Raw genomic sequence first — 25856 nt, 5'->3', positions numbered from 1 at the left:
CTCCATTGTAAACTGGGAGCTTATCTGAACTGCTGGAGTCCCCTATGTTCTGGGCTAGTACCAAAGTCCAGCCAAGCTTTGTGACTTCCAGTTAGCTTTCCAAAGGATCTTTTACTTGAACAAAGCTTTAAAATCACCATGTGGAGGTGATGGTTTGGTATCATGATTCTTGGAACACAAGAAAAGTTAGAAGCAATGTGTTTTTTGTGTTCAAACCTCCTGCTCTTTTGTCAATCAGGGCCTTAGATTTCCCAAGAAGTTTTTCACAAATCCAAAATGTGATACTTCATGGTCATGACCCAAATTCTCTGCTTTCCACCGAGTCTTCACTTCAGTATGCTGTTAATTGCCTGCTTGAGGTTAAACCTAGTGAATACTGAAGGGAATTAGTTCTGTCCCCATCTTCCTTTGACACAAAAAAAAGAGTAAGCCAGTACCTGGTGTCTAGAACACATATACAGATTTTAAGGCCTTTGATTCTTCTCCGTGTTGGATTGTACTTTTTCTTATGTGGGCTCTGGAAAACTAATCAGACTTCTGAAAATATGAGGAGTAAAAATATCTTTCCTTGGATACGTGTGAGATCTGGGGTTAAAAAAAGCCTCTGCTGGCAAAAGGAATACAGTTGCAAATAACAGCAGGCAACAGGACTCCATGAGAAATGATGTGATGCTGCAATTATTTTTTGCATGAGTAGATGCCTTTCTTACATCATTGCAAATCAAAGTTCTGTGTGACTGAGTGAAAAGACCAACAGGGTGTGTTGGGTAAAGGGCTAGTCCCTCAGTCACTTAATGTTTATTATAGATAGCTTCACCTTAGAGTAAAGTAAGGTATTTACTTCAGTCATGCTGACCATGGCAGGTTGTATGCTTTTTTGGATAGAAGGAAGTAAAATAAAAAGAAAATGTAGGGCTCATACTGATTGCTGCAGTGATAGCACCTGTAACGTTGCAAAAAATGTACTTACACCTGCAGATACTTGCTTGGCCTTATGGCTAAGAGGTGCGGTCCAGCTTGGACACATACATGGTAAAATCCAGTTCTGTGGCTTCCATGACCATTTTTCCTGCTGACAGCGCTGAGGCCAAAACTCAGCACAGCAACTTCTGATTTGCTGCACCCTTACATTGACAGAAATAGGTGGTTACAGGTGTGGACATGTTGCTTTGTTTTTTTACCCATCAGCTCTGATTTGTAACATTTTTTATATTGTTTATATTCCTAATCAATTGCATATATCTGTAATAGAAATCGTGTTTTGACTCTATTGTTAGGTAATGCCAGATGAGACCAAGTGTGATGCTTTCCTTTATGTTCATTTAACCATATCAACTTGTTCAGTTTTATTTGGCTTCAGCACAGTGGGAAAAAATACAAATATGGACCAAAAATAAAAGCTGAGTCGTTAGTACAGCAAGTCAGAAAGCCATGCATTTATTTTGATTTATGAGTTCAGTTACTAACAGTATTTCTTTTTTTAAAGAAAAGAAATCTGATATACAGCATATTTAAACCAAATAAAAATGCTGATCTGTACCAGAAATGTACATGTTTGAAACTATTCCTTTTTTGGGAAAAAAAAGGGATGACCCCATCAGTTCAGCAGTGCCCTGAGGAAGTGCTGACATTGAGACTGGTCTGAAGGGTTTGGCTCCCTGTGCTGGTGGTGGCTGTCTGTGCTATGTGCATGATGTGCTTGATCTCTTCAAGGGGAACGGGACGGGGGGAAGGAAATGCTTGCTACATCTTCATGAATTACATGACTCCTGTTTGTTTTCAGAAAATTCTGCCTCAAAAGCAGCTGTGGAAAAGCAAAAAGAAACAAACAGTTGGTTCAAATTCAACCCTAGTTATGAGGGGTGTCATAATGTGAACTTAAAAAAAAAATCAGTAACAGCTTTTATATGTTCAGTCCAAACAGTCTAATAGCTTATGGGCTGGGTGGGCCATGCTATACTGATGAGATAAATGTGGATATTGGCAAACCAATGATGTAATTATGTAAATCCGACCTTTTTAGGACTGAAATGTGTTATGTTTCAGTGTGTTTATATTTTTGTCATTTGTGATAACACTCTGAAAAATCTTGGCTGAAATGCTAAGAGGTTTCTTAGTGTACTCACCATGCTACTCTGTCTGGAAAGAGCACTGAGGAAGCATTGGAAAATCAAGCATGAGAGATTTATTAACGTCTCTCTGCTTAATTGGATAATTTTAGCTTTTTTTTTTTTTTTTTTTAACTCTCACATTCCATTTGCTTGTAGGAAATGAAATGCACTCATAAATATGCAGAAGGGAGTGTCTGCTACATTCACTGGTCTGGATGTCCGTCTTGCTGATCAGGGATAAAGTAATGCAGATCGGTAGCAGAGAAATAGCTCAAACAATGAAATGTTGTTGGGGGAATAAACCCTCACACAGCAGCACTGTGATTTCAATTGATTTCAGTTGGGCTAAGGCAAAATGTGCTGTGTGTCATGCCTTGTTTTGCTTGGATTGCCTGATGCATGGAGGTCCTCGTGCTACAGCTTGGGGACAGCTCTGTGTGGCTTTGTGCTCCCTTCCCCTGCAAGGACAGATCACCCAGCGTCACCAAGGTTGTGTCCCATGGACAGCTAATCTGTAGTAATGTCTGCTAGGGAGTGTAAAAAGGTTCACTACCCATGCCACCAGGCTAGTCCAAATGTAAATCCTGCTCCTTATCTAGATCTAAGCTGATGCATATTGTAAACTCAATTTTCTTTTTATGGCAAGAAGCTCAGTCTGTTATTGCTTTCCCCTTCTCTTTACATTGGATTCTTGTTTTAGACATGAATAAAGCGATCTTAGTCTAGGAATTAGAAGGACACCTAGGCATTATGATGACCAATGAGCTCTGGAGGTGGAGGTGTATTTGGGGAAGCAGTCATAGCTGTGTGGAATTAATACAGGAAAAAGTTTTGTGAGAAGGACACACATACAGAGAAGTCTTGCCACTTGTCAGAGCTTGGTGGTGACTTCATCAGCCTAGAATTTCTGTTGTCCCCACTAACAACCAGACAAAAGGTGGCATCACCCTCAGTGTTACTGCTCAGCACTCGGTCCCACTGCATAGCAAGTCTTGGAGATGCTGAACTAAGGCCTGACTTGTAGAGAGCTGTTTTCTATGATGTTTGAAGGAGACAAAGCTGTGTTAAATCTTAATCACAACTCCAGTGGGAGTGGCTCAACTTAGTTCTAGATTTCAGAAGACTTTTGTAGCTTTTGAGTGCATCTCAAACATCTTTGCTTTGAATGCCCATGTCTCCGTGTGTTTTATGGGCTTACTCCAGCTGGCATTTACCTGGAACGCTCTGCTCACTTCTTTCCTAAAAGCCACCCTCATGTTTTCACAACCCCTGAAAACAAAACTAAACTAAACTAAAAACAGAAATCCTCAGAATATTAGCCCAAACCAAAGAAATTTATGTTGGATGTATTTTCTTCTTTCTCTTTCCTCTCTCCCTCTTTCCTCCTGTGCCTGCTATGCTAGGCTACAGCATAGTAATAACAAGAACTAAGGCAAAATCTTCTAGCCTTGAAGAAAATTTGAAGTAATTCATGTTCTTCCACACTCATTTTCTCTCACTCTTTCATTCCTTTTTTTTTTTTGATGTTGAATTTCTCTTCGTATTCTCTTTAATTTGTCTTTTTCTCATCAGTACCTCACCTCCTTCTGTCTTAAGTCTCCATTTTTTTCTGTTATCCTTTTCTTTTTTCCCTATTTAGTTCTCAGCACTCCATCTACAGTATTACTCTTTCACAAACTCTTAGTATTGTACTTCACCTTGTCCCATTCTCCTCCCTCCTTTTTTTTTTGCTTTCTTTCCTCTTTTTTTCTAGAGTTTTACATTCAGAATTCCCTATTACCTTCCTTTTTTTTTTTTTTTTTTTACTATTGATATCTTTTATTAATATTTCTGCATTACATGTGGGATAAGCAGGAAAAAAATTCATGCTACAAACTCAGTCCTCTACATTTAGGCTTGAAAATGTTTAGCCATAAGAAAAAGTGCTAATAGTAGGACAGAAGATAAGAAGATTGACACGTGGAAGTGCTTCTGTATTGCTCTGTTAATAAATAAATAATGTTTATTAGCAGCTTCAGGTCAGGGATATTGAATTCTTAGCTTAATCAAGCAAGAACTACAGGCCAAGTTGGATCCACCAAGGTGAATGACAGTAAAGTCCATCATAAGGAGTAGCAAGCAGCAGTAGTTGGAATGAAATTGCTGTTATCCCTTCTAGCTTTAGTATTTCAGCTTGACTTATACAGGGGGAAAAAAGGAAAAAGGAAAACAATAGGTTGAAAAACAGAACAGAGAGTGAGCTAAATGAAAAGACATATGGACAGGGTCGTGATAAAAATAAGAAAAAAGCCTAACCCTTATAAACTTGTGGCAGAAATTGCCTCCCAGTGCTGTCAGTGGGGAGAGGCTGGGAACACCAAGGGGCAGCTTGTTCCACCCGGCTGGGGAGGGAAGGAGCTGACTCGGAGGGGTGCCTGGATGACTGCCTTTGAACAACGTGGGATGAAACAGCCCCAATGCGAAGCAACTAATAGTGCCATCTTAACTTTTGGGGAAATGCTGAGTGCGTGTATGTCTGTGATACATGCTGTGATACTTTCCTATGGCTAGGAAAATGTCTTTGTTTAAATCACTACAGAAATGAGGGGGAAGCATGAGGTTTAAATTACAGGGTAGAGAGACAGACTGCAGACCTGACGTAATAGTTCAGTTTTGCAGAACCTTCTTCATGTGACTCCAGAGAGAGTTGGCTATATTTGCTCAAGTATACTTAAAATAAAGTTTGAGAGGCTTATAGAGTTTCCAGCACCTCCAGGATTTGCTTGCTTGTACTCGCTTGCCTTTAATTTTTTAAATCCCTAAAAATCCAGAATTCCTGATTTTGTTGATTAACCATCACCAAAGGAGAGGCCACAAATGTGCTGCTGGCATGCACACACATATGTATGCATGTAAACATGCTGTTGCTTTACATGTTACAATGAGGTGTTGTTCTCTTGGAGCTCAGATGCTCGCTTGTGTGCTGGTTCAAAGGCTCCGTGTGCAGGTTGCTCCACTCTGCGAGCGCCAGCTCTTCTACCGACTGCGCTGCACTGCCAGCAGTGAGCCTTTAGAGCTGCCTGTCCCCTTTATAGTGGTTCTTTCTAGCTAGTAGCAGTGTGTGGTGTGGGATGTTTTTTGTTTGTTTGTTTGTTCTTTGCTTCTTTTTTTTTTTCCCCAGAACTAGGGAGTTTGGCATAAGCATAAGAGCACTTTATGGTATTTATATCTAGCCCAAGGTAGATAAATGGTATTTATATCTACCCCAAGGCATATCTGTTTCACCAAGTGCCTTAGGAATCAGTAAACAAAGGGAATAACAAACAACATGTATGTTTAGGAGAAGATAGTGTAGTCTGCACATAATATCAAGTCCAATATATGTCAGGCAGCCAAAACTGTTCTGTTCCCACCCTATTTGTTTAGCTTGGCCTCTTAAATTCATAGAAGAGATCCTGTAGGATTTTCAGTCTTCAGAGAGGCACCCCACAAATCTTTGTAGATATGAAGATGGTCGGGGGCTGGTGTGCCTGACACCTTGGTGCCTTTGTGGAGGACAGCAGCCTGGGGGGTCTGTGATCTACTCCCCATTTTTGCTGTGGGGAAGCAGCTGAGATTGAGGTCAGGGCTGGATATGACCAATTTTTTTTTGTTCCTCTGCTGAATGATTAGAGGCAAAGCTAGGGGTTGGTCTCTTTGCTTTCGTTGCAGAAAGTGGATAACCCCAGTGAGAGGTTTCTGTCATGGTGCTTGCCTGTGCAGAGGGAAGAAAGATGCTGATGGTAGCTCTCGTGCTACCTTGAAAAGTCTTGTGTAACTGGAGACCTAGGAGGTTCTACAAACAAGGATCACACGGATCTCTGTCCTCCTACACTCTTGGTTTCTTTGATCAGAATTAGGTTCTGGGTGGGCTATAGGAGTGATGAAGTCATGTGAGACCTTCATTGAAAATAAATAAATAATGCTTCTTTCAGAAAACAGCTGTAAAAAACTTCATCAGCAAACTGTCTTCCCACTTGGATTCTGCTGGATTGAACTAACTTGTTGCGTTTTAGCAAAACGCCATTGACTTCATCACAAGCTTCCCTCCTGAGTACTGAGAGCAAAACAGTTGAGTCAGTGACAAGCCATCAAGCCTGTAAATTTCCCTGTTTTGTGTTAAGGAAATGGTTGTTTACAGCAGTACAAACATTAACTGCTTCATTATTTCCATCCATGAATGTATTATTAAGGGCATAGGCACCAAAAGAGCTGTTATCAGGAACAGAAAGAACTTTAATCAGCAGTCAAGCAATAAGCCAGTTCCATCTATGCCTCACATGTATACCCCACAGCAGACTTCAAAATGTTCTCTCAATTTATAATTGTGCATTTCGCTAATGTGTCTCTAACACTTTTCCACTGAGAATCGAGGGGAGCAAAGAAAAAATAAGTTAATGTGATGGGCAAATTGTTCCAAGGGTCCTGAATTAGCGTTAATAATGTAGAAGAGAATTAGGGGGATCGGAGATAAACCTCAGTGGTAACTTGTGCCTATCACCATAGACATTAACAGATTTTAAAGCAACGGGCTAGCCCATACTTCCAGGTCTGATCTTGGTGAAGTGTAGGGTGTTGCGCTTCTTAGGGGCATACCATTTGTTTATATGGGGGGCTAAACTGGAAAGGAACTATTGTTCTGTACAGTACGTTATAAACAAATATATGGCAAGTAATTAAACACAGGATGATACATGGCAAGTTAGACAAGGCTTGAGGGCTCTGATAAAGTAATTGAAATGGAAAGTGATACATGAATGGTTTGTATGCATTGTTAGAACCTACAAATTAAATTACAGCCTTGGTAATGATATATATGTGTACTATTTATGATGCTGTGCCTGGTGTATTTTAAAATTAAAAGAAGATTCATTCCTCATATGAAAAACTTTTCATATGCATCAGACAGACTTGGAGACTATTGCATATAGTGCCAGATGTATGGAGAACTAGTTATAGTGTGCCTGATGTTCTGGGATATACTTTATCATGCTGGAGTCCAATTACTGAAAATGTGCATCCTACCAGCTTGCAACTCAGTGCAGGGAAACAGAAGTGAAATATAGTGGTCTTTTTTATCCTGCATATTAGCATAATAATGTGATTTCTCACTGCAGGTTTGTTCCCCTGTAAGGAAGAACATGGATGGCAGACTATACTCTGCGCTTGCTGGAAAGCATGTGTGACACAAAACTGTATTAGGATAATTTGCTTGTATTTTTACTTTTGATATTTTTGAGTTGGTCAGCAGACATAAGCAGATTTTTAACTAGGTCATACTTCCATTCATTAAAAGGGGATACTTGACTGGTTAGTAAAACCTGCCAAATATAAACCAGATGCTTCAACAGTAAATACTGCTTTACTCCTATACTGCAAGAAACAAGCCTTGACTGATTAAATTTGAAATGAAAATAAATAGGTTTAAGATTGTTTCTGTGCCACGATGTTACTTTTTTATAATTCTGGTACAAATATTTAATAAAAATAATATCTTAAAATATTTTCACAGTGAAACTGGAAGTGCTACACTTAAGACAAATACTTTTACACTCTTGAAAAGACTGCTTACGTTAAGTTATGCTACACAGAAATTTTGTGAAGTTCTGGTCAAGACCAATAATGGTGTACAAATTTATAATGGGAAGACTCAACAGCTGTCTGCACATCTGGATGATTCCTTCTGCTCTTGGGGAATGTGTAGTAAGGGGTGGAACACCTGGATTTTTAGTTTTGGCTACCAGATCTGCTCTGATCTTTGTCATGTTACGCAAATGCTTTGTGTCAGCTTACCCTTTTGTAACAGCAATGAGTGATGCCTCCCTCTCTCACGGCTGAGAGACTGAGAGGAGGGAGTACTGCAAAATAGAAATGTTATTCCAGTTAGGTCCCCTTATAAATGGTTCTTTATATTGATATTAGCTCAGGGTTATGCACTTAAATTGTATTTTGATTCTTCTGAATGCCAGCCATGATGATACAAGCAATATTTTACGTGCATAAAAACAAACAAACAAAAAAGCACACAAAAAATACAGAAGATAACTGCAGTGCTGCAAAGTGCTTGTGTCAAGAGACTGCCCTACAATGTTTAAGCGCCATCTCTTTCACACTCTAAATACCATATTTTTAAGGGTACATTTTCCATGTTATTGAGTCTTTTGGAGTGAGGTGATGGAAGGGAGGGAGGCAAGCTTTCTATCTTTTTTTTTTTTTTTTGGACATTTGCCATCTCTATTGTGCCTTTTTTTTTTAAAAAAAAAAAAGGTAATCCTAATGGCTAGCATGGTGTGCTGCAGAGATAACCGTGCAATTGATTTATGGGGGCCCCAAAGTTCAGGTTAGCCAAGCGGCTCAGGTGCCTGGTTAATGAGTAGACAGCCGGTTCCTGTGTCTAGGTGCTTCTCCTGGCGGGAGGGGCTCACGCTTCTTTCTACTAGGTGTCCCCACAAAGTGGAGCATTCAAAAAGCTGCCAAGGTTAATAATGGCTGTATTTTTCTTTTTTTTTCCCCTAGAATTGTATGTGCTGGATTTGCTAAATAATTGGAGGTCTTCTCCTGCCGGAGAATTAATATGGATGCATTTTATATAGTTACCTTTAACATGCAGTCTCTTACCTAAATGGAGTTTACTCCTAGTTTTATTTATGGCTTTCCCCTTTGTGAGTCTCCCTTGTACTTCATTCCATGATGTTAGCCTCTTTCTATGCATCTTATAGGCGCGCGTTAAAAAATGGTTGAGTGATTGAATCACATAGTGTTGCACAGTTTGTGACTGGGTGACATGCCAAGGAGGTTATTTAGTGACTAATTTCGAAGGGGAGGAGAAATTGCAGGCTTGTCATGTGGAAAAGTACTTCAGTCTATTGAGGCAGCATTACTTAGATGACTGGGTAAAGCAAGATGGCCTGCCCCTGTTGTGAGCAGAGAGAACAAGGAACATTTTTACTGTTTAAAAACCTTTTCCCAGAAGGCACGGATTTATAAAATGCTGTACTGTAGACTGAGGATTTAGACTCAAGGCTGAAAACAAAAAATGCTTTATTAGAAGAAGTGGAAACAAATGTTCATCTTACTGCTGTAGCCATACAGGTGATTTCCTTAAGTAACAGTAAGTGGCTTTAATTATTTCAGAGCAAAAATCTTATCAAAGATTATTTGATATTTGTCTGTAGGTAACAATATTGACTGCGTGTAATAAGACTGCTACTGTTTTTAATTGTAGAAACAAATAACCAGAGTAGCATCAGGACAGCTGGAAAATTATGCCTGAAAGAGCAGACTGTGTAGGATTTGGTTGGAGACTCTCCTCTCTGCTTGTTTGCAAGATCCACCTTCAGCATGCACATTGACTTAGAGGCAAGGTGAAGCAATCAAACATTATTTTTGATATCACCATTAAATTTGTTTTGTGGTTAGCTTAGAATTTTACAGATCTGTTTTATATTCAGTAAAAAGTGAAACAGGTATTCTTTGTTTTCCCCATGGGAGCTTTAGGATATGGTATGAATTAAGTTTATATGTAGTCAGGGATATAAAAGGACATACCGAGACATGTAAAGTACCTTAAGGTAAAACATTTGGATAGCTGCAGGGGCTGGGTTCATACACAAGTGTGCATTAAAGATCTAGGTATAAAAGTAAGGGACAATAATGTTAAGAATGTGTTTGATGCTCTGTCATATGGAAAGGGAAATAACGCTGTGGCTGAGCTGTGCTTGATTCAAGCTAGTGTATGTGTGCCTACAATACTGTACCCTAAAAATTCTTAGGGGTATTCGTGCCATACCCCTTGTGTACACCTGCACTACAGGTAGGAAGACATGGGGATGGGATGCCACAGTGATATCAAATAGTATGGTGATGACTCCTTACTGAGGTTCTCTCAGGGCAGCACGTCTCCTTTCTGGATAATCATGTGTATGTGCTCTGACTGCCACCTCTCAGGATAGTGAACATCATCATCTGGTTCTCCTGATGTGTTCATGTCACCCTCTGGCCAGGCAAGCCTGGCAAAATAAATGTACGAGCATAGAAACTGGAAGAGTGGCTCACCCTAAGAAACATCTTATTTTGGCTGATTGCAGCATTGTTGATCAGGGAAAGGAAAACACATAGAATTAATAACATAGATGGAAGAAGGAAAACCCAGCAATTCTTTTGCCCTATTGATACATGTTCCATTAACTGTTTTGTTCTAGTGCAATCACTAGAATCAGAGAATTGCAGTTTCATGGATATTCTGAGTTTTAAGCTCAGCTCTTTTTGCACCACAATAAAGAGATTTTACAGCTTAACATATACCAAAACTATGCAGAAGAAGCCAAAAAACTGAAACCCAGATACATGCTAAGGATGGGAAGTCAATAACAATAAATGCTGAGATTTCTCAGGGAGTTCTGCAACTCCTTATCTGGAAAATTATCTGGAAAACGACAATGGGAATATAAGGGACATGTCAAGAACAGAGCTAGCTGGGTCTCGGAATTCCCCATTCACAGGAAGTTTGAACACTGAAATCAGTTTTATTTTGGAATCACCAGCATGTGGTTCCCATGATGAAAAACTGTTGTGAAACCTGGCAGATCCTAAAGCCTTGTACTGTGGGGCGAGACTTAGGTGAGGCCAGGTCTCCAAGCTTAACCTAGGCTAGCTGTTTTAGGGTCTGAACTGTCTCTTTTGGGCATCAGGGAGCCCACCCTTAGCCAAAATTGCCAAATAAACTAGTCTGGAAGTGCTGCTGAGGAGCAATAGATGTTGAAACTTCTGCACATCTTACTCCACTGTTGAGTACCCGGCTCTGTTGAAGAGACCGTGGAAGACCTGGGGTGCCTACCTGAGGGCAGACTGACCAAGTTGCCCCACGTCTATGGATCTGGAAAGCCAAAGCTTTAGAGCACTCCAGAGTTGTCTGATAAGAACCCATATTGGTGTTTGACTGAAATCTGCTGGGTGTTTTTTTTTTTTTCCCAAGGAACGTTTGCTTTACTGATGTTTTTACCAAATGTTTCAGCTCTTTTGAATTAGCATTGTCTGTTGAAAGTATTTTTCATTGGAAAGTTCCTGACCAGAAAAAGCTAAAAGTGATGCTAATGTGTTTGCAGTTTGTAAGTATGCCGTTGGGCAGCTGGAGGAACCCGCAGCTGCAGCCGGCCTGTTTTTTTTTTCTTTAATGTCTCAACATTATTGGGAAATTTATAGGAATTAAAAGACATACAAAGAAAAGGCAAGAGCAAACAAGTGTGACAAAGTGATGTCTGATAGCATGAGAAGGATTTGGCTTTAGAAAGACAGTCGTGGTACATGTACTTAAAAAATGTCATTTTCAGACTGTTTATCAATTCTATAATTTTCAAGTGCACTATTTCTTCTGGTAAATATTATTTTAGAAGTATCAAAATTGTATCTGACAGTTTTTTGCAAAAGCTGGTTTGTGCTTTCAGCTGTGGAAACCCAACCTTAGTGAAAGACCAGCCATGACAGGTGTGGTATCATACAGTGCAACTCCTGATCAAACTGAGGGGTTTGGACAACTAGGGCTCTAAGGCTGTCAGTTTATTTTTATGAGGGAAGAACAAACGAGAGGATTGTATTGTTGTTGGGTTTTGGGTTCTTTAAGTAGGCCTTTCCTTTCTTTTCCTAGAAACAAAGTGAAGGATTGCCTCAATTTTAGAGGATTTTCTTCTTGCGATCAGTTTCTGTAAAAGATCTCTTCACCTTGAATTTATCAGTATTGCAGATGCATTTATCAGTTTTATATCAGTATTTAGTGCTTCTGCAGCTTTTTCATCAAAGATTCTCCAAGCTCTTGATAAAACTCATTTCAGATGACCTCAGTGTACTGGTGGGTAAGCCAGTTTAGGAACACAGGTGCAGTCTCCTCGGGGAACTACAGGGTGCCAGTAGGAGAGTAAGAAAAGCAATAGCTTTGCATGCCTGAGAGGTGTCTGCTGGGAACTCCAGGGTGTCTCCAGGACAGTGCAGAGATGAGCACCATGTAAGGAACATGCTTCATCTAGGTATTTTGGCAGGCTTGGGGCAAAGCCAGTTGCTGTGCTCTCTGTTGATGTAGACAAGGCCTGGGAGAGCAATGGGTAGGTCTGCCAGGTCAGAAACCCTCACCTACTTTTTCCTTTGCCTGTGTTTTGCTCTGAGATGTTTGCAGATAGTGGCATGAGTCAGGGTACACCTCTGGTATCCATGCCTGGTGAGGTGGAGCGTTGGTGTAGAATCAGTGAATCAGTGGTAAGGCATAACTCTAGTTGGCATTGCCCTGGTGTGTGTGGGCACGGCTCTATGTGCTGCTCTGGCGCACACCATGGGTACAAATGATGCACTGAAGCCAGCCCAAGAGGCAGAAGTAAGGATGGTTTCTTCATCGTAAGAGGACCACCTTGGGACAGACCGCAAGAGTGACCTATGAGGCAGGACAGCCATAAGAAATTTAGAATAAAGATAGCACAGTGTTGTATTAGTCCTGACAGAGGACAAGACAGATGGGATTGTACTGCAGAAAACACCAGCTGTCGAACCACTGAATGGCAGCTTGCCCTTTGCTATCCATAAGGCTTGTGATTCATGTGACTCTGCCCTTCTTTCAGGGTAGCTGAGCTGTTTGAGGAGGCAGGAGCTGCAGCAAGCTTTGTATTCTGCTGTATCCAGAGATACTGGTCTGCTCAGCCTCTATGTGAGCCATTCGGGTGGATGGATAGCTGGTTTGCTACCTTTCTGCATATAATCATGTTCAAAATGCAGCAAGTTACTGAGTATGCAAACTGAATTGAAATAAAGAACATAACTGATTTTACATGTTTACTCTTCAGTAGATGTCCGGTGCCTCTGTTCTGCTTCAAAAAATACCCAGATCTGTATCTTACAGATGGCAGTGTTGTTAGACTGAAACCTTCCTCGGGATACACTTATATGTGGTATGATCTTTTTTTACTACGTCAAGTAAAAGCTTCTCAGTGATGCCTATCCCCTCTAGTGCTTTATGCAGAAATTGTAGTAGTAGCCATTTGCCATATTTTAACCCCAAGGATTGACAAACAAGTTTCTATTTCAAGGGTGTAAAGGCTACAGGGAGCAAGAACAAGGAAGACCTATGTGCTAAACAAAACCACGCCCTCAGGCAAATATATTACATAGCTGCAGTTGAAAAGCACATGATCCTATGCTTATATTAAAAGATCTTCCTTTTACCCTGAAAGCAATTGGCTGTGACTTCACCTAGTATTTACGGGCTCAGATAAACCCAATATCCTCTTTCTCTGTCCCTGAGTCATGCAACACAAGTCCAAGAACATATGGCTCAAGACAGCGTATGCATCAGAGTACATTTTCATTGAGCAATGCCGGGATTTTGCTCAATGGTGTGAGGTGGAGGGCAGGAAGAAGAAAAGCAGTGCAGAAAGTGGGGTATATGTGATGTGGGAGAGAGTTGTGTGTCTTGAATATCACAGAGGAGATGTACAGAGGGAAACATGAAGGGACTATCATTTGAATTTTTGAAGTTTCCATTGGCAAAGAATCTGGAGATTTTGGAGAAGAAAAAAAAAAAAAGTAGAAAGAGAAAAAATATTGACCAGGTGACAGGAGATGCTGTAATGTGGCCAGTGAGGCTGCCTGGCTCCTGGCCCTGTCTGGCCCTTGTGCTCTAGTCCTCCTGCCCTGGGTACCATGGACTCTGTGGCTCCAGCTGCTCTCCCCTTCTGCACACTCCACCCAGGGGCTGAGTCACAGCCTAAAATAGAAAGTGAACCTTCCAGGAAGGGGTTGTGCACTCAAACTTCGTGCCCTCCCAGCCCAGTGGGGTCTTGATTCAGGCTGTGTGCTCCATGTGCTATTTTAAAGCAAAGCAAAAGTAGATAGCACTGTAAATGTCAGTACTGAAGAAAAAGGCATTTGAACAATAGCTCGGCCCTGTATTTAAACTCCTTGTTTTCCTCTTCGAGTATGGGAATATGCTAAGGTGGAAAATAGGAATTTTTCTTTGACAGATTTCTTTGATTTATGAGGAATGAATGTGCGTATATAGGAATTTGAAGTCCAGAAGTTAAGGAAAATAAAACCTGTTGCTTTCAAGGCTTCCCATGGAAATTTTCTCCTCTCTACAAGGTAACATTGGAATTTTCCTTTCACTGCAACCCAGTGTATCCCAGTGCCCGTGCTTTGTGTGCCAGATACTGTTGAATCTGTTGGTAGGTTTAGCTGAAGTAACTAAACAGGGCGTGATATAGCTTGTATAGTGGGGACCAAGGAGGTCTTTCATCCTCCGTGCTCTCCTCTCATTGCAAAACATCTAGTGCTGCCTATCCCTGGAGGCACGATCCCAAAGCAGCTCAGATTCAGTAGGAGTCTTTTTGTTCTATTGGCTCAGGTCCAGAGTCTGAATGCACAATCCAGCTTGGTATGCTGCAGTGTTTCTTCAAGCCAGATGGAGAACTGTGTTGAATGCCCACTGATAATTTCGTTAATATCGTTTAGTTATATTTTATTTTACATTTCAGTAGTTCTCTGTGCAAATGAAACAAATTATCCCATGTTCCCCTTTGGCCGGATAACTTTTGTCGGCTCGTTTATGACGCATCCCTGCGCACTCCTTTGTTCTGTTTGCACTTATTTATTATTGCTGCTGCCACAGTCAGGTTATCTCCTTTCTTCTTTTTGATACTTGATACTGCAGACTTTTGATCTCTGGCCCTGGGGAACGTCATTTGTAATTCCCAAGTGCAGAGCCTGCTGTGATGAGAACAGCTATTGTTTATATACCGCTAGTGCAATTCCCTTGCCAGTGGAAAAACCTGTGGTGGGGCAGGAATAGAATATAACTTCTTGCTTCATCAAGCATGGATCACTGTTACTGTGGTGAATCCAGCCATATTGTCAAAGCAAGAAGTGAGAGGGGAAAAAAATGGTGAAGATTTCAGATCAACAGCTTCCACTACACAAGTGCGTACTGTGTAACTTCAGGAATGTGTAGTTGGGTTGGGTGACGCTCGGTTTTCTATAGTCCCTTGGAAATGATGGAGAGGGAAGCTGAAATTGCAAACACAAATTCTAGAAGCTGTATTTTTTTTTTAATGTACTTGATGGAAGCCAACTTGACTTCTTCATTTCTTTGTTTTTCCACTTTACCCGAATGGCACCAGAAGAGGCACATAATGCTTGCTAGAGGGAGAATTTCTCCTGTGTCCGTCATTGACAATGTTCAGTCACCTGGAGAGGTCAGAGCTGGGAAGTGCGATGTTGCAGTTTCCGAAGCACATGTATTCATTGCAGGTTTTGGCCATGGCCTTAGTTAGCAAAGCACTAATATACTGTTAAGGGACTTTTCCCTTTCATTTCCTTGCTTATTCATTCCTTACTGCTGGCAGTTGCTGATGATGATTAGAAAACTATAATAAGATATTTTCTGAGTATGTTCTCTACAAATCTTTGAAAGCTCAGTTATCTTTGGTTGTGGCACAGAAGCCTTTGGCACAAGTTGTATATGGGCTGACCGTTTTCATGCAACTCGGGTGTCTTACTCATGGTAAATGGTGTTACCTGTTGCTCTCCTATGCTTTGTGTATCCTCTGCATAATAAAGACCACATCAAGGTATTAGCAAAAGGCCAAATCCTGCTCTGAAGTGAATGGAAAATTAGTTCTAATATTTATTTTCTCATGTCTAAGGAGTTCAGGTTTATTTGTGATGCCAGAGCACCAGCATTTTCTTCATATTGTGGAATCGGTGAACTCCGCTGTGTGTGTGTGTCTGATCAATAAGCTGTTACAGCGTGTACCAGCTACATGTTCCTACAAATATGGTACTAAAATCCCTGATGTTGGCTTAGGAATAACAGATAATGATAATACGATATTTGCATGAGCAAACTCATTTTTAAGACTCTCATATTCCTTTAACATGCAGCCCATTTTATTGCTGTCTAGAGGTGCTATTTTCTTTAGGCACTGAGGTCACAAGATGTTTTATTTATACAGACGACAAATGATTTGGTGTTGTAGGTAGTTTTCTTTTTTATCCTGTAGATGTCGAGGTCACCACAACCCACATCACCTTTTCTTCATCCAGTAATTTTACATCCTGTACGTTTTTCCTTTTGTTTCCAGATGCAGAGGGAAATTGCTTACACGGGCCGAGACGGCCCGAGCGCTTCCCGCCCCGGATCTGCCACACACCCTTCACATGTGATGCCCAGCTCGCCACCCTCCACCCCGGTGCCCCACTCCATGCCTCCCTCTCCGTCCAGGATCCCCTATGGAGGGGGACGGCCCATGGGTGTGCCAGGCAACGCCACCATCCCCAGGGACCGGCTCTCCAGCGTGCCGGCATCGCGCTCCATATCGCCCAGCCCAAGCGCCATTCTGGAGAGGCGGGACGTGAAACCAGATGAGGACATGAGTAACAAAAACCTTGCCCTGATCCGAAATGAAGGTCTGTACGGGGACCCCTACTTGTTTCACGAGGGGAGGATGAGTGTGGCCGCACCCCACACCGGACACCCCCTCGATGTCCCCGATCACATTGTAGCCTACCATCGCAGTGCCATGAGGTCATCAAGCACTTACTGTAACCCCTCTATGCCGCCTGAAATGCTGGAGCAGTCCTTGTACAGACAAAAGCCACGAAAGTACCCGGAGAGCCACTTGCCCACGCTCAGCTCTAAAACGCCTCCCGCGTCCCCCCACCGGGTGGCTGACATGCGCATGATCGATATCCATCCTCACCATAGCGCCCACGTTCCCCCCCACGCCATCCAGCCTGACAGGTCTTCCCCCAGCCGCCAGTCCTTCAAAAAGGAGCCAGGACCGCCTGTGTTTGTGGACACCAAAGTGCGGAGCGCCCTCGGCCTCCCAGGCATGGCTGAGGTGGTGCCGTCTCCCGTCGATAAACAGGCTTTCGGCTATGGGTCACCTGCAATGCCCAAGGACAAGGAGACAAGGTAAGGCAGAGATGGAGCTTAATTTATGCAAATGAGAAATGTTCCTAATATGCACATCTTGTGTTGTCGTACACCCGGGGGACGATGTGATGTGTAGGAGGCTGCTACGCTGGGCTACGGTGTTTATTAGCTGTCTGTCAAGGTAGTTAGTAATTTAGAGGAGATGCGACTCCACCCGTTATTAATCTGAAAGTATTGTCAGCCCATGATGAATCCCTAGTTATTTTCATTTGTGTAAATTTCAGTCATTGGAAAAAATATAATAAAATAAAATGATTAACTAGGATTTTTCTTTCCAGACAACCAGATCATGTTACAAGAACAAATGATGTTCTGTTCCTGCTAATAAGGGAATATATTTCACCCCCGTTAAGAATGACACTCTGATATTACAATTTTGGTTCTTTATGGAGTGGAGTTTTTCTCATCTAGTGTTAGGAAATGGGAAGAATTTATCATTACTGTCTTATCTCCTGTAAAACATGAATTTGCATAAAAATAGGACAGTTGTTTATAATAATGTTCCTCGAGGGGAAACTGCTGAGAAGAGCAAGTCTGTCCCAGGGAAGAAACTGAAACGAGAATGCTGTTCCCAATGATTTTTACCCAGCATCACAAATAGTTGGTGACCTGACTGTTGTTAACTTTTCTGCTCTGAGAATGATGACAATGATCTCTCCTGTCTTTGAAGGACTAGATTCACACAAAGGTCTGTGAAGGCTTCTCCTGCTACAGACCCTGCCCTAGGAAAGAAAAATTGTTACCCTGCCAGTCCGTTATTGTGTATGTGCATGAGTTGCTCTAATCTCTAGCGTATTGATTGTGCTGTTAACTTTTATAGAGCTCTTTAGGGAAGTGAAGATGAATAGCTGGAAAATGCTGAGCTCACAAAGGCCAAAGGTAACTACTGACTGCCTTAAACCACTGGGGAGGTACAGAGCTTCACGTGGCCCCCAAACATCCCTTCCATCTCAGCAACTTGATCAACAGTTACTTGCCTCAGATCACACGAGGCAGAAAGAATAATGTGTTGTGAGATCCCTTGTTGGGGAGAAAATGGAGGATGGAAGAAATCATCCAACTTCACAAAATTATATGATGATACCAAGTTGGTAGTTACATTGACACAAGGGGCTATTACAGTCTAGGGTCAGTGAAACCTGATTTGTATTTATTATTTCCAAGAAAAAGATGCATGTACCTGAAATCTCATTTCAAGCATCCAATATTACAAATAGGAAATAATTTGCACTACATTTTCCACTTCTAATTCAAGAGATCAGATCAAAAATTGTACAAGTTTTGTGTCAGGGGACTGAAAATGGAGGAGGACACCAACAACTTCCCAGTCTATGCTACTTTCTCTGTCTTCTCTGGGCATCTCAGCTGTTCGCTCAGGTACTCAGGCTGTGTATTTGTGAATATACACGTAGTTCTGCAGCACCTTAAAGGGAGCTTTGTACCAGAAATTTTAATTCTGGTCCCAAGATATATTTATAGTGATGAAAATAGTATTTACATAATTACACTTCCAAATAAATACATTACCTTAAAAATTCAGTATGGTGTGTATTAGCCACATGACACTGAAAAAAAGTAATTCTGAAAACTGCTCTTAGGTTGTGGTATTTCTTTTTTTAACCTTGAGAAACTGTGACTTTTTAAAAAAGTAATTCCAAATACCAAAAGCAATTAATGCAAATTTGTGTGTTTTCTAACCACTGCAATATCAAGAATTGTTTTTCAGTTTTAGAGATAGGAAATGCTGTACCTTATTTAAGCTTTGTAATACTTTAATAAACTTTGAAAGCAATTCTCTATTGAGATTGTACTAAACTAAATAAGGTACACTATGTGTGTTGATGCTGAGGTGCTCATTTTGTGCTTCAGCAGGGGCTGAGTTGTTACACCTCTGTTATGAAGACCTGAAAGGTGAAGTATATAATGGCAGAAAAGCATCCTGTACCTTGTTGTGTAATATTTACAGTTTACACACGTCAGCTGTACAGCTGGACTTGCTTCTGTGAGTAAGAATATTTTGGGATTGGAGAGATGGAGCTGAATTCATCCTCTGAAATTGGAAAAATGAGATAGATGCTGCTGTCATGCACATTATCCACTTGCTGGCAGCTGTGCAAAGAGCCTAAAACCCAGGCTATAGAAAGTCAGTGGTATTGTGGTTAGTCAACATGTGTGCAGTGTCAGTGGGGTAGCAGTAAAAAGGCAAGTTTGCTTATCTGCTAGCCTTGGTAATACTGAGAAGGGAGGTCTTATGCACTTGTGCACAAAGACAAGAGAGCCTCACCATCCTCACTCATTCAACCCTGCAGATAACTAAGAGGGGGGTTGAGGCCCCTATGAGCATCAAACCCATCACGTCAGCACTGTTTTTCCTTCAGTCACTAGTGGAGTGTGCTGAGCAGAAAGGAAATACCTCTTGGACCATCTCTTTTGAGAAATTAACTTGAAGTAGTGCTGCCACAACCTCAGGGACAATGCAAAGCTTTAGTATAAAGTGAAGGAAATGGGCCTTTCTGGACAATGCCTGATGTTAACTAAATCTCTCTTCCTCCATTAATTCTTGTTCGATTTTTCCAGTCAGTGGCTGAAGTGGGATATATACGTACTTCATCAGAATATCTTGAGTACTTAGAGCAGATCAGAGCTCTCACTGAGCACATCCTGGTCTTGTTGAAGAAAAGGAGCCTGTTACCTTTAGGATGTCAAATTCAGCAGATTTGGGTCTACCAAAGATGAAAAAGATGAAAACTGGTATCTCCTATCTCTTCTTCTTGGAGTTTCCCATTAATTTTGCATTGCGGACACCAGTCTTGTTAAGCCTGTTATTTAAGTCAGAGTTGAGGGGGATTTAATTGCTTCATGTAATTCTTTCTTTTATCTGTTTTACCTCAGGTATTTTCAAGGTAGCTAATTCCACTGTATAAAGAACTGAATAAATTCTCACAGTAGTTCATTTACCAGAGGCATTCTATATAAAGCAGTTTTAAAACAGTCAGAAGAAACAAGTTCATGGAGATTTCAAAAATTAAAATGTTGTAACAGGTTGTAGCAGTTCATCTTTGAGGAGTCATCGCCCCTTAAATATGAGGTTTACAGGAAGAATGCGTAACTTCTTGCAACTGAGCATAAGCTGTTTGAACAGTGATTCGCTATCATTTTTTGGATGGCCTGTTTCTGTAGATTATGGTGGACAGTTCTGGAAGTTACATGGTTCACTGAACAAAAAAATGTGATCACATTCACCACTTATGGCTTGCAGTTAGAGATTGAAGGGTAACAGCCATGTTTAGGTTATTGGATATTGTTCCTATCATAAAACCACATATTGCTTGATACTTTCAAGTATGGATGGACACAGCTATGCATTAGGGGAAAAAAACAAACAAACAACAGTCTTGCTCTGTAAAGCCATGGACAGTGAGAGACAAGAAAGATAGGTGTTAAAGATGCACCCTCTCAGACAGTGCTGTGTACTGCCTCTCCCAAAGGCAGGCAGTGGTGTGATTGCTCTGTAGGACTGCAAATAACCACAGAAATGTGTGCTTGCTGCACCCATTAGAAACTATGGCCTGGTGTTTGCAATCTGGAAGCTCCCAGAAAATATGTTGGCAGTTGGAAGCAGTATCACTTTCCAGAGAGACAGAATTGCATCCTCCTTTGTGATAAAACTGGAATAACTGGGTAAAAAGGATGGCTGAACAGTATGGAGGCAAGGTAAACTGCCATCTGGCTTCCTTCTTTTGGAGGAACTATTTCTAGGAAAAATGAGATGCAGGCTTTTGGATAAGCATAGAATCATAGAATATCTGAATTGGAAGGGACCCACAAGGATCATTGAGTACAACTCCTGGGTACCCAAAGGACCATCCAAAAAGTCTGAGAGCATTGTCCAAATGCTTCTTGAACTCCAGCAGCCCAGTGCCATGACCACTGCCCTGGGGAGCCTGCCCCAGTGCCTGACCACCCTCTGGGTGCAGAACCTTTTCCTAACACCCAGCCTGACCCTCCCCTGTCCCAGCTCCATGCCGTCCCCTCGGGTCCTGTCGCTGTCCCCAGAGAGCAGAGCTCAGCGCCTGCCCCTCCGCTCCCCTCGTGAGGGAGCTGCAGGCCGCCATGAGGCCTCCCCTCAGCCTGCTCTGCTCGGGGCTGAACAGTCCAAATGACTTCATCCACTCCCCATACGTCTATCAGTTATCAGATAGTATCAAAGCTGACAGCACTTCATAGTCTACATTTTCACTCCACCTTCAAGCTGCAGAAAGTTTAAATTTAACCATGTTCGTAGAAGACTGAAATATTCATCTGTGCATAATTTTTCCCTTGGGAAGAGAGCAGAATACAGAAGAGTTCTGCTGTTTGCTGCTTCACACCCTTCCAGGAGACCCACTCTGCTGTTTGGGGGGGAGGAATTTGGGATGAAGTCTGACTGTGCCACTTTCACTTTGTGCTAGGGAAGCCATGAGGAAAAACAACCTACTCCTGTTCCTTTTCTTTTTCAGTGAGATAAAAAAAAAAAAAATCCAATTAAATGTTTCTCTCATAGGGTGATGTAGAAAGAATGTATTTTTCCCTGCCTCTGACCTTCTTTTTATTACTACACATATTTCACTTACTGTTTAGCTATAAAATATGAAGTCACTGTAAATCCTTCTCCAGGACAGTGTGCTAATTAGTTTGTGGTGTCAGACTCGGTATGTGAGTATGTCTGTTACGGATGATCACTGCACTGCCTAGGGTAGGATAAGAACATGAACAAATGGTTACATGGCCCAGTCCAAGTTTGTGTCTATACAAAGCATCTTCTCAGTGATGTGAATAATAAGGATGTTCCCAGGAAAAGGAAGAAATATGAAAATCATGCTTAAATAGCATCATGGTGGATACCAATTTAGCAATACACTCTACCCTGCTCAGGATTACTTTCAGTTAGCTGCAGGGAATGACATGAAACCATAGTGAAGCTGTAGTGAAGAAACCTTGTGATGAAACCTGATGTCTCAGTGCAGAGCCAGAGAGGCAAGAGCTTGTTTTGCTTATGCTGAATCTGGGGAGTGAGATCCTGAGGCAGGGCTCAAGTGCCTGGGTGTACCTGGGGCTGTGAAACAGGCTGCCAGGAAGAAGAGGGCTGGCGAGGACCTCATGCCTGCTTTGCTGGCAGAGGTTTGTGTGTGACACAAGCTGAAGCCAAGTCTGACCAAGAGGCTTGCTAGAGCTGGGAGTTGCTTCTGACCTTGTCCCCTCCTTTCCTCCTCCACCACACCAAGTCTGGATCCCCCAGCATTCACTGGAAAACAATGTGAAACAATGCCCTTTGGTGCCCAGGCCGATAAAAAGCATATCTTTCCTAAGTGCTTGTAGAAGTGACCCTCCCTGCTCTTCCTGGGTGGTGGAGAGATGTGGATTTATCTGGGAAATTAATCTGGGAACAGAGCTGGGCTCCATCCTCTGTGTACTCCCAGCCAACAAATAGGCACCAGCAAAGAGGGTTCTTCTGCCTGACCCTCTAGCCTGGTGCTCCACATACCAGCGTGCCCTGTCCACAGGAACCCCAGCCTGCCCCATCCACATGGACCTTGGCAGGCAGAGAATTTAAAGCTGAGGAACAAAAATCTCCGACTGTCACCACAGTGCCAGCATCCCTCAGCAGAGGCTGAGGTAAAGGCTTGTTCTCTTCCTCTGAAGCCCCCGGCTCTGCTGGACCACAGCAGTGTCAGAAGCCAGGATGGCTCCAGCCCTTCACGGGGGAGCCGGGGTGGCTGTGGAGCCGTCATTGCTCCCCCAGGGCCACATAGCAGGCAGCAGGATGCCACCAGCCCTCCAGCCACGTCAGCCCAGCACAGCTACACTGCTGGGCCAGCCGCGTCCCTCCCTGCTCCTGCCGCCTTCAGTCAGACTGCCAGGTCTCTGAAAATCGGCTTGTTTTATTTAATGCCTGAAAGGCGCCTCCTTTCAGACACCTGTTTTTGAAATGTTTGGTGCTAATGGCTGTAATGAGTCTGGGTATTACAGTGAAACGATTAGGGGAAAAATCCTGCCTTGTGTTTAACAGACCGACTCCAGAGCATGTGTAGATTCTTCACATTCTTAATGCTTTTACCATATGAAAAGTAATGTGCTCTGTGCAATTGATTCCAGTGTTTCATTCGTTTTTCATCATCTCCTATCTCTGGAACATCCCTCTCCCTCTTAACAACATATTTTCCTAGATTTCATGGCAAAGGACAAGATCGGCTTTGTGTTGCCATAATCTCATTTGAAGCAGAAAATTGTTTCCAGATTATCGAATGTGGGATGGAAAAAACATCATATTTATGAATTGGTAAAGCAGATAGACTTCCAATTGAGTTTAGTTCCAGGAAGGGTTTGTGATGATTTTCTGGGGGAAAAAAAACTGTTTTCATTATTAAGTGTCAAAAATGTTGCATTGAAGTTTGTTAGAATATATTTATCCCAGGGTTTTTGTACTTGTTTTTGTTCCAAAGGTTACTGTAGCCTGAACCGGTTTCTTATTTTAAAACTTGTAACAGTGGAAATTCTGTAACATATTTCTTGGTTTGAAATGAATTAGGTCAGATTCACTAGTCTTCTCACCACCGCTCAAAATACCTTTCAACATGAAGACAGAAAAGTAAGGAGCGCACGCTGTATTCACTCGCAGTAAGAACGCGTCTGCTAGCTGGGGACTGACTGAGCATCCTCTTGTTCCCTCCTTGTGTCTGTTAGCATCTCATTAATTGCTTTGCTGTCCTGTTTTCTTGACATCTGGGTGTCTTGGAGTCTCTCCCAGCTATGGTATCTGCGTGCTATCCCAGAAAACCACTGTTTCATTCATGAAGTGTGAATGAAATAATTAGCCTGGATAACTTGTCCGGCTAATGAGCTGAGCTGGTTACTCGCTTTGTATCATTTCAGCCTGCCTTTAACTTGTATCACTACGTACGTTGGAATTTATATGACCTTATTAATTGGCAGTATTGCTTTGGCCACCAAGCTGCAAACAGTGGTGGGGGTGGCCAGAGCTCAGCTGCTCCCACGTGCCTGGGATGCCACAGCGGTGATGGGTGGCCCCTGTGGCAGGTCGAATCTGGGGCTGAACGTGCCACCTCCGACCTTGTGGCCTCTGTCTGTCCCATCTTCATTCATGAGCCATTGCTGCTGGTCTTCTTGCTTTCTGAGGTGTTTCGTTCCCAGTCTCTTCCAAAATCACAGCCCGCTGTTAGTGTTTGCTTTGTGTGTTTCCCTGGTCACTTAACTGCTGGCATAGAAGGACACGTTTTCAGAAAGTCCTGGCTGAGGTCCCACGCTGACATGTGTCTGCGTTGTGGTGTGTTGCTGGCATACTGGCATGTGAAAGTAGGTACCTGTGTGAGCAAAAGGCTGCTATGGAGCCTACTGCCAAGGAAGTCACCAGGTACCTGACCAATATATGCATTCGTGTAAATGATGGGCAAAGATGAACACACAAGCATCAGTCCTTCTATCCAAAAAATGTCATTGTTGTTGCTTAGTGGCCTTTGGTACCCCATGGAAAACACTGAATGTTGTACCTGTTACAGTTCTTCTTCCTCTATTTAATTCTGCTTGTTAGGAATTTCTCAGGATGTGTATGCAAAAACAAATCTGTTTTAATATCATTGTGCTGCACAGTCTGTGCTTGGTGTTTTGTGCCTGGTCTGTCACGCTGCTGTCCTTTCCAGAGCAGACAGTTGCGCTGTCAGGTGCAGGGGATTTGGTCTGGGAAATCGTCAGCTTGTGCAGATTAAATGCTTCACAGACAAAAATACTGGTTGGGGGAAGCTGAAAATAGTAACAAGAAGAAGTCTAAAGTTTTTAATCCTGAAACCTTGTACACAGGCAAAACTATTGGCCCAGTGAAGGTAAGAGAGAGAGAGGAAAAAAAAAAGTAATGCTAAAAAAATGATTTTCATTAGTTCCAAGAGGCATTAACTGATTGTTTTAGATGCCTTTTTTGTGCAGTCACTAGAATTTTATTATCTGGGTTGCTGTTCTGTTTTTTAACTATGCAGATGTCTTTTTTATTGTCTGTTGCCATGCAAAAGCTGTCCAACCCAAGATGCGGTAAGCTGCTGTAACAAGGTATATGCAAACTGATACCAATGAGCCTTTGCACAACTCTGTAGTGTCTTTCCAACCCTGTGGTAATCATTCACCTAGAAAAACAAGTCTGAAAGCAAATATATCTGGCTTTAACAAACGGTTCTCTTGTCTTACAGAGAGAGGATACAAGCCATGGAGAAACAGATTGCCAGTTTAACTGGTCTTGTTCAGTCTGCGCTTTTTAAAGGGCCAAATACAAGTAATAGCAAAGATGCTTCTAGGTAAAAAAAGAATTCATTAAATCTGTTTCTCTCTAATGATTTTAGTAATCAATCAACAAAAATAGTATTTTAATGTAACAGTAAAAAAAAAAACCTGAATGATCAATCATTTTAAAGTATCTTTATCATCCCCATGAGAATGCTAGGCAGAGAGGAAGAATATGCCAAAGAATAAATGGAGATTAACTGCATTACTCTTCTTTGTGTTAAAAAAGAATTAATGTAGCTACATCTCTGTGCTTTCTGCTGCTTACACCCCATTCCTTGCTTAACTTCTATTAAAAATTGATTTTTAAAAAAAGCAATTCACAAGCTACTGGTGATTTAGATTAAAAATATATATGCTAAACAAGGCCATTAAATTTACTGATGATAAACTTCACCACAGTTTTATTGTTAGTAAGTTAAATTTATGATTTT

General features: G+C 41.8%; 1 protein-coding gene across 27 annotated transcripts in view; it reads left to right on the top strand.

The window, feature by feature from the left end:
* KIAA1217 (KIAA1217 ortholog) overlaps positions 1-25856 on the top strand; it is a 370126-nt gene that overhangs the window by 293024 nt on the left and 51246 nt on the right. For 20 of the 27 annotated variants that reach the window (XR_011093736.1, XR_011093735.1, XM_068673717.1 and 17 more), the window contains 2 exons: positions 16244-17076; positions 25332-25436. Coding sequence is in view for 25 of the 27 variants with exons in the window: in XM_068673717.1 (XP_068529818.1) it covers positions 16244-17076; positions 25332-25436 (938 nt within the window). In the remaining 2 variants the exon portion in view is untranslated. Of the gene's footprint in view, positions 1-9009; positions 9241-14030; positions 14247-16243; positions 17077-25331; positions 25437-25856 lie in introns of those variants that run through there. The other 7 variants (XM_068673733.1, XM_068673715.1, XM_068673709.1 and 4 more) reach the window with 4 other exon arrangements.

This window comes from Anas acuta, chromosome 2, assembly GCF_963932015.1.
Source record: "Anas acuta chromosome 2, bAnaAcu1.1, whole genome shotgun sequence".
In the NCBI taxonomy this organism is placed as follows: Eukaryota; Metazoa; Chordata; class Aves; order Anseriformes; family Anatidae; genus Anas; species Anas acuta.
This window is presented reverse-complemented; position numbering and strand designations above follow the sequence as displayed.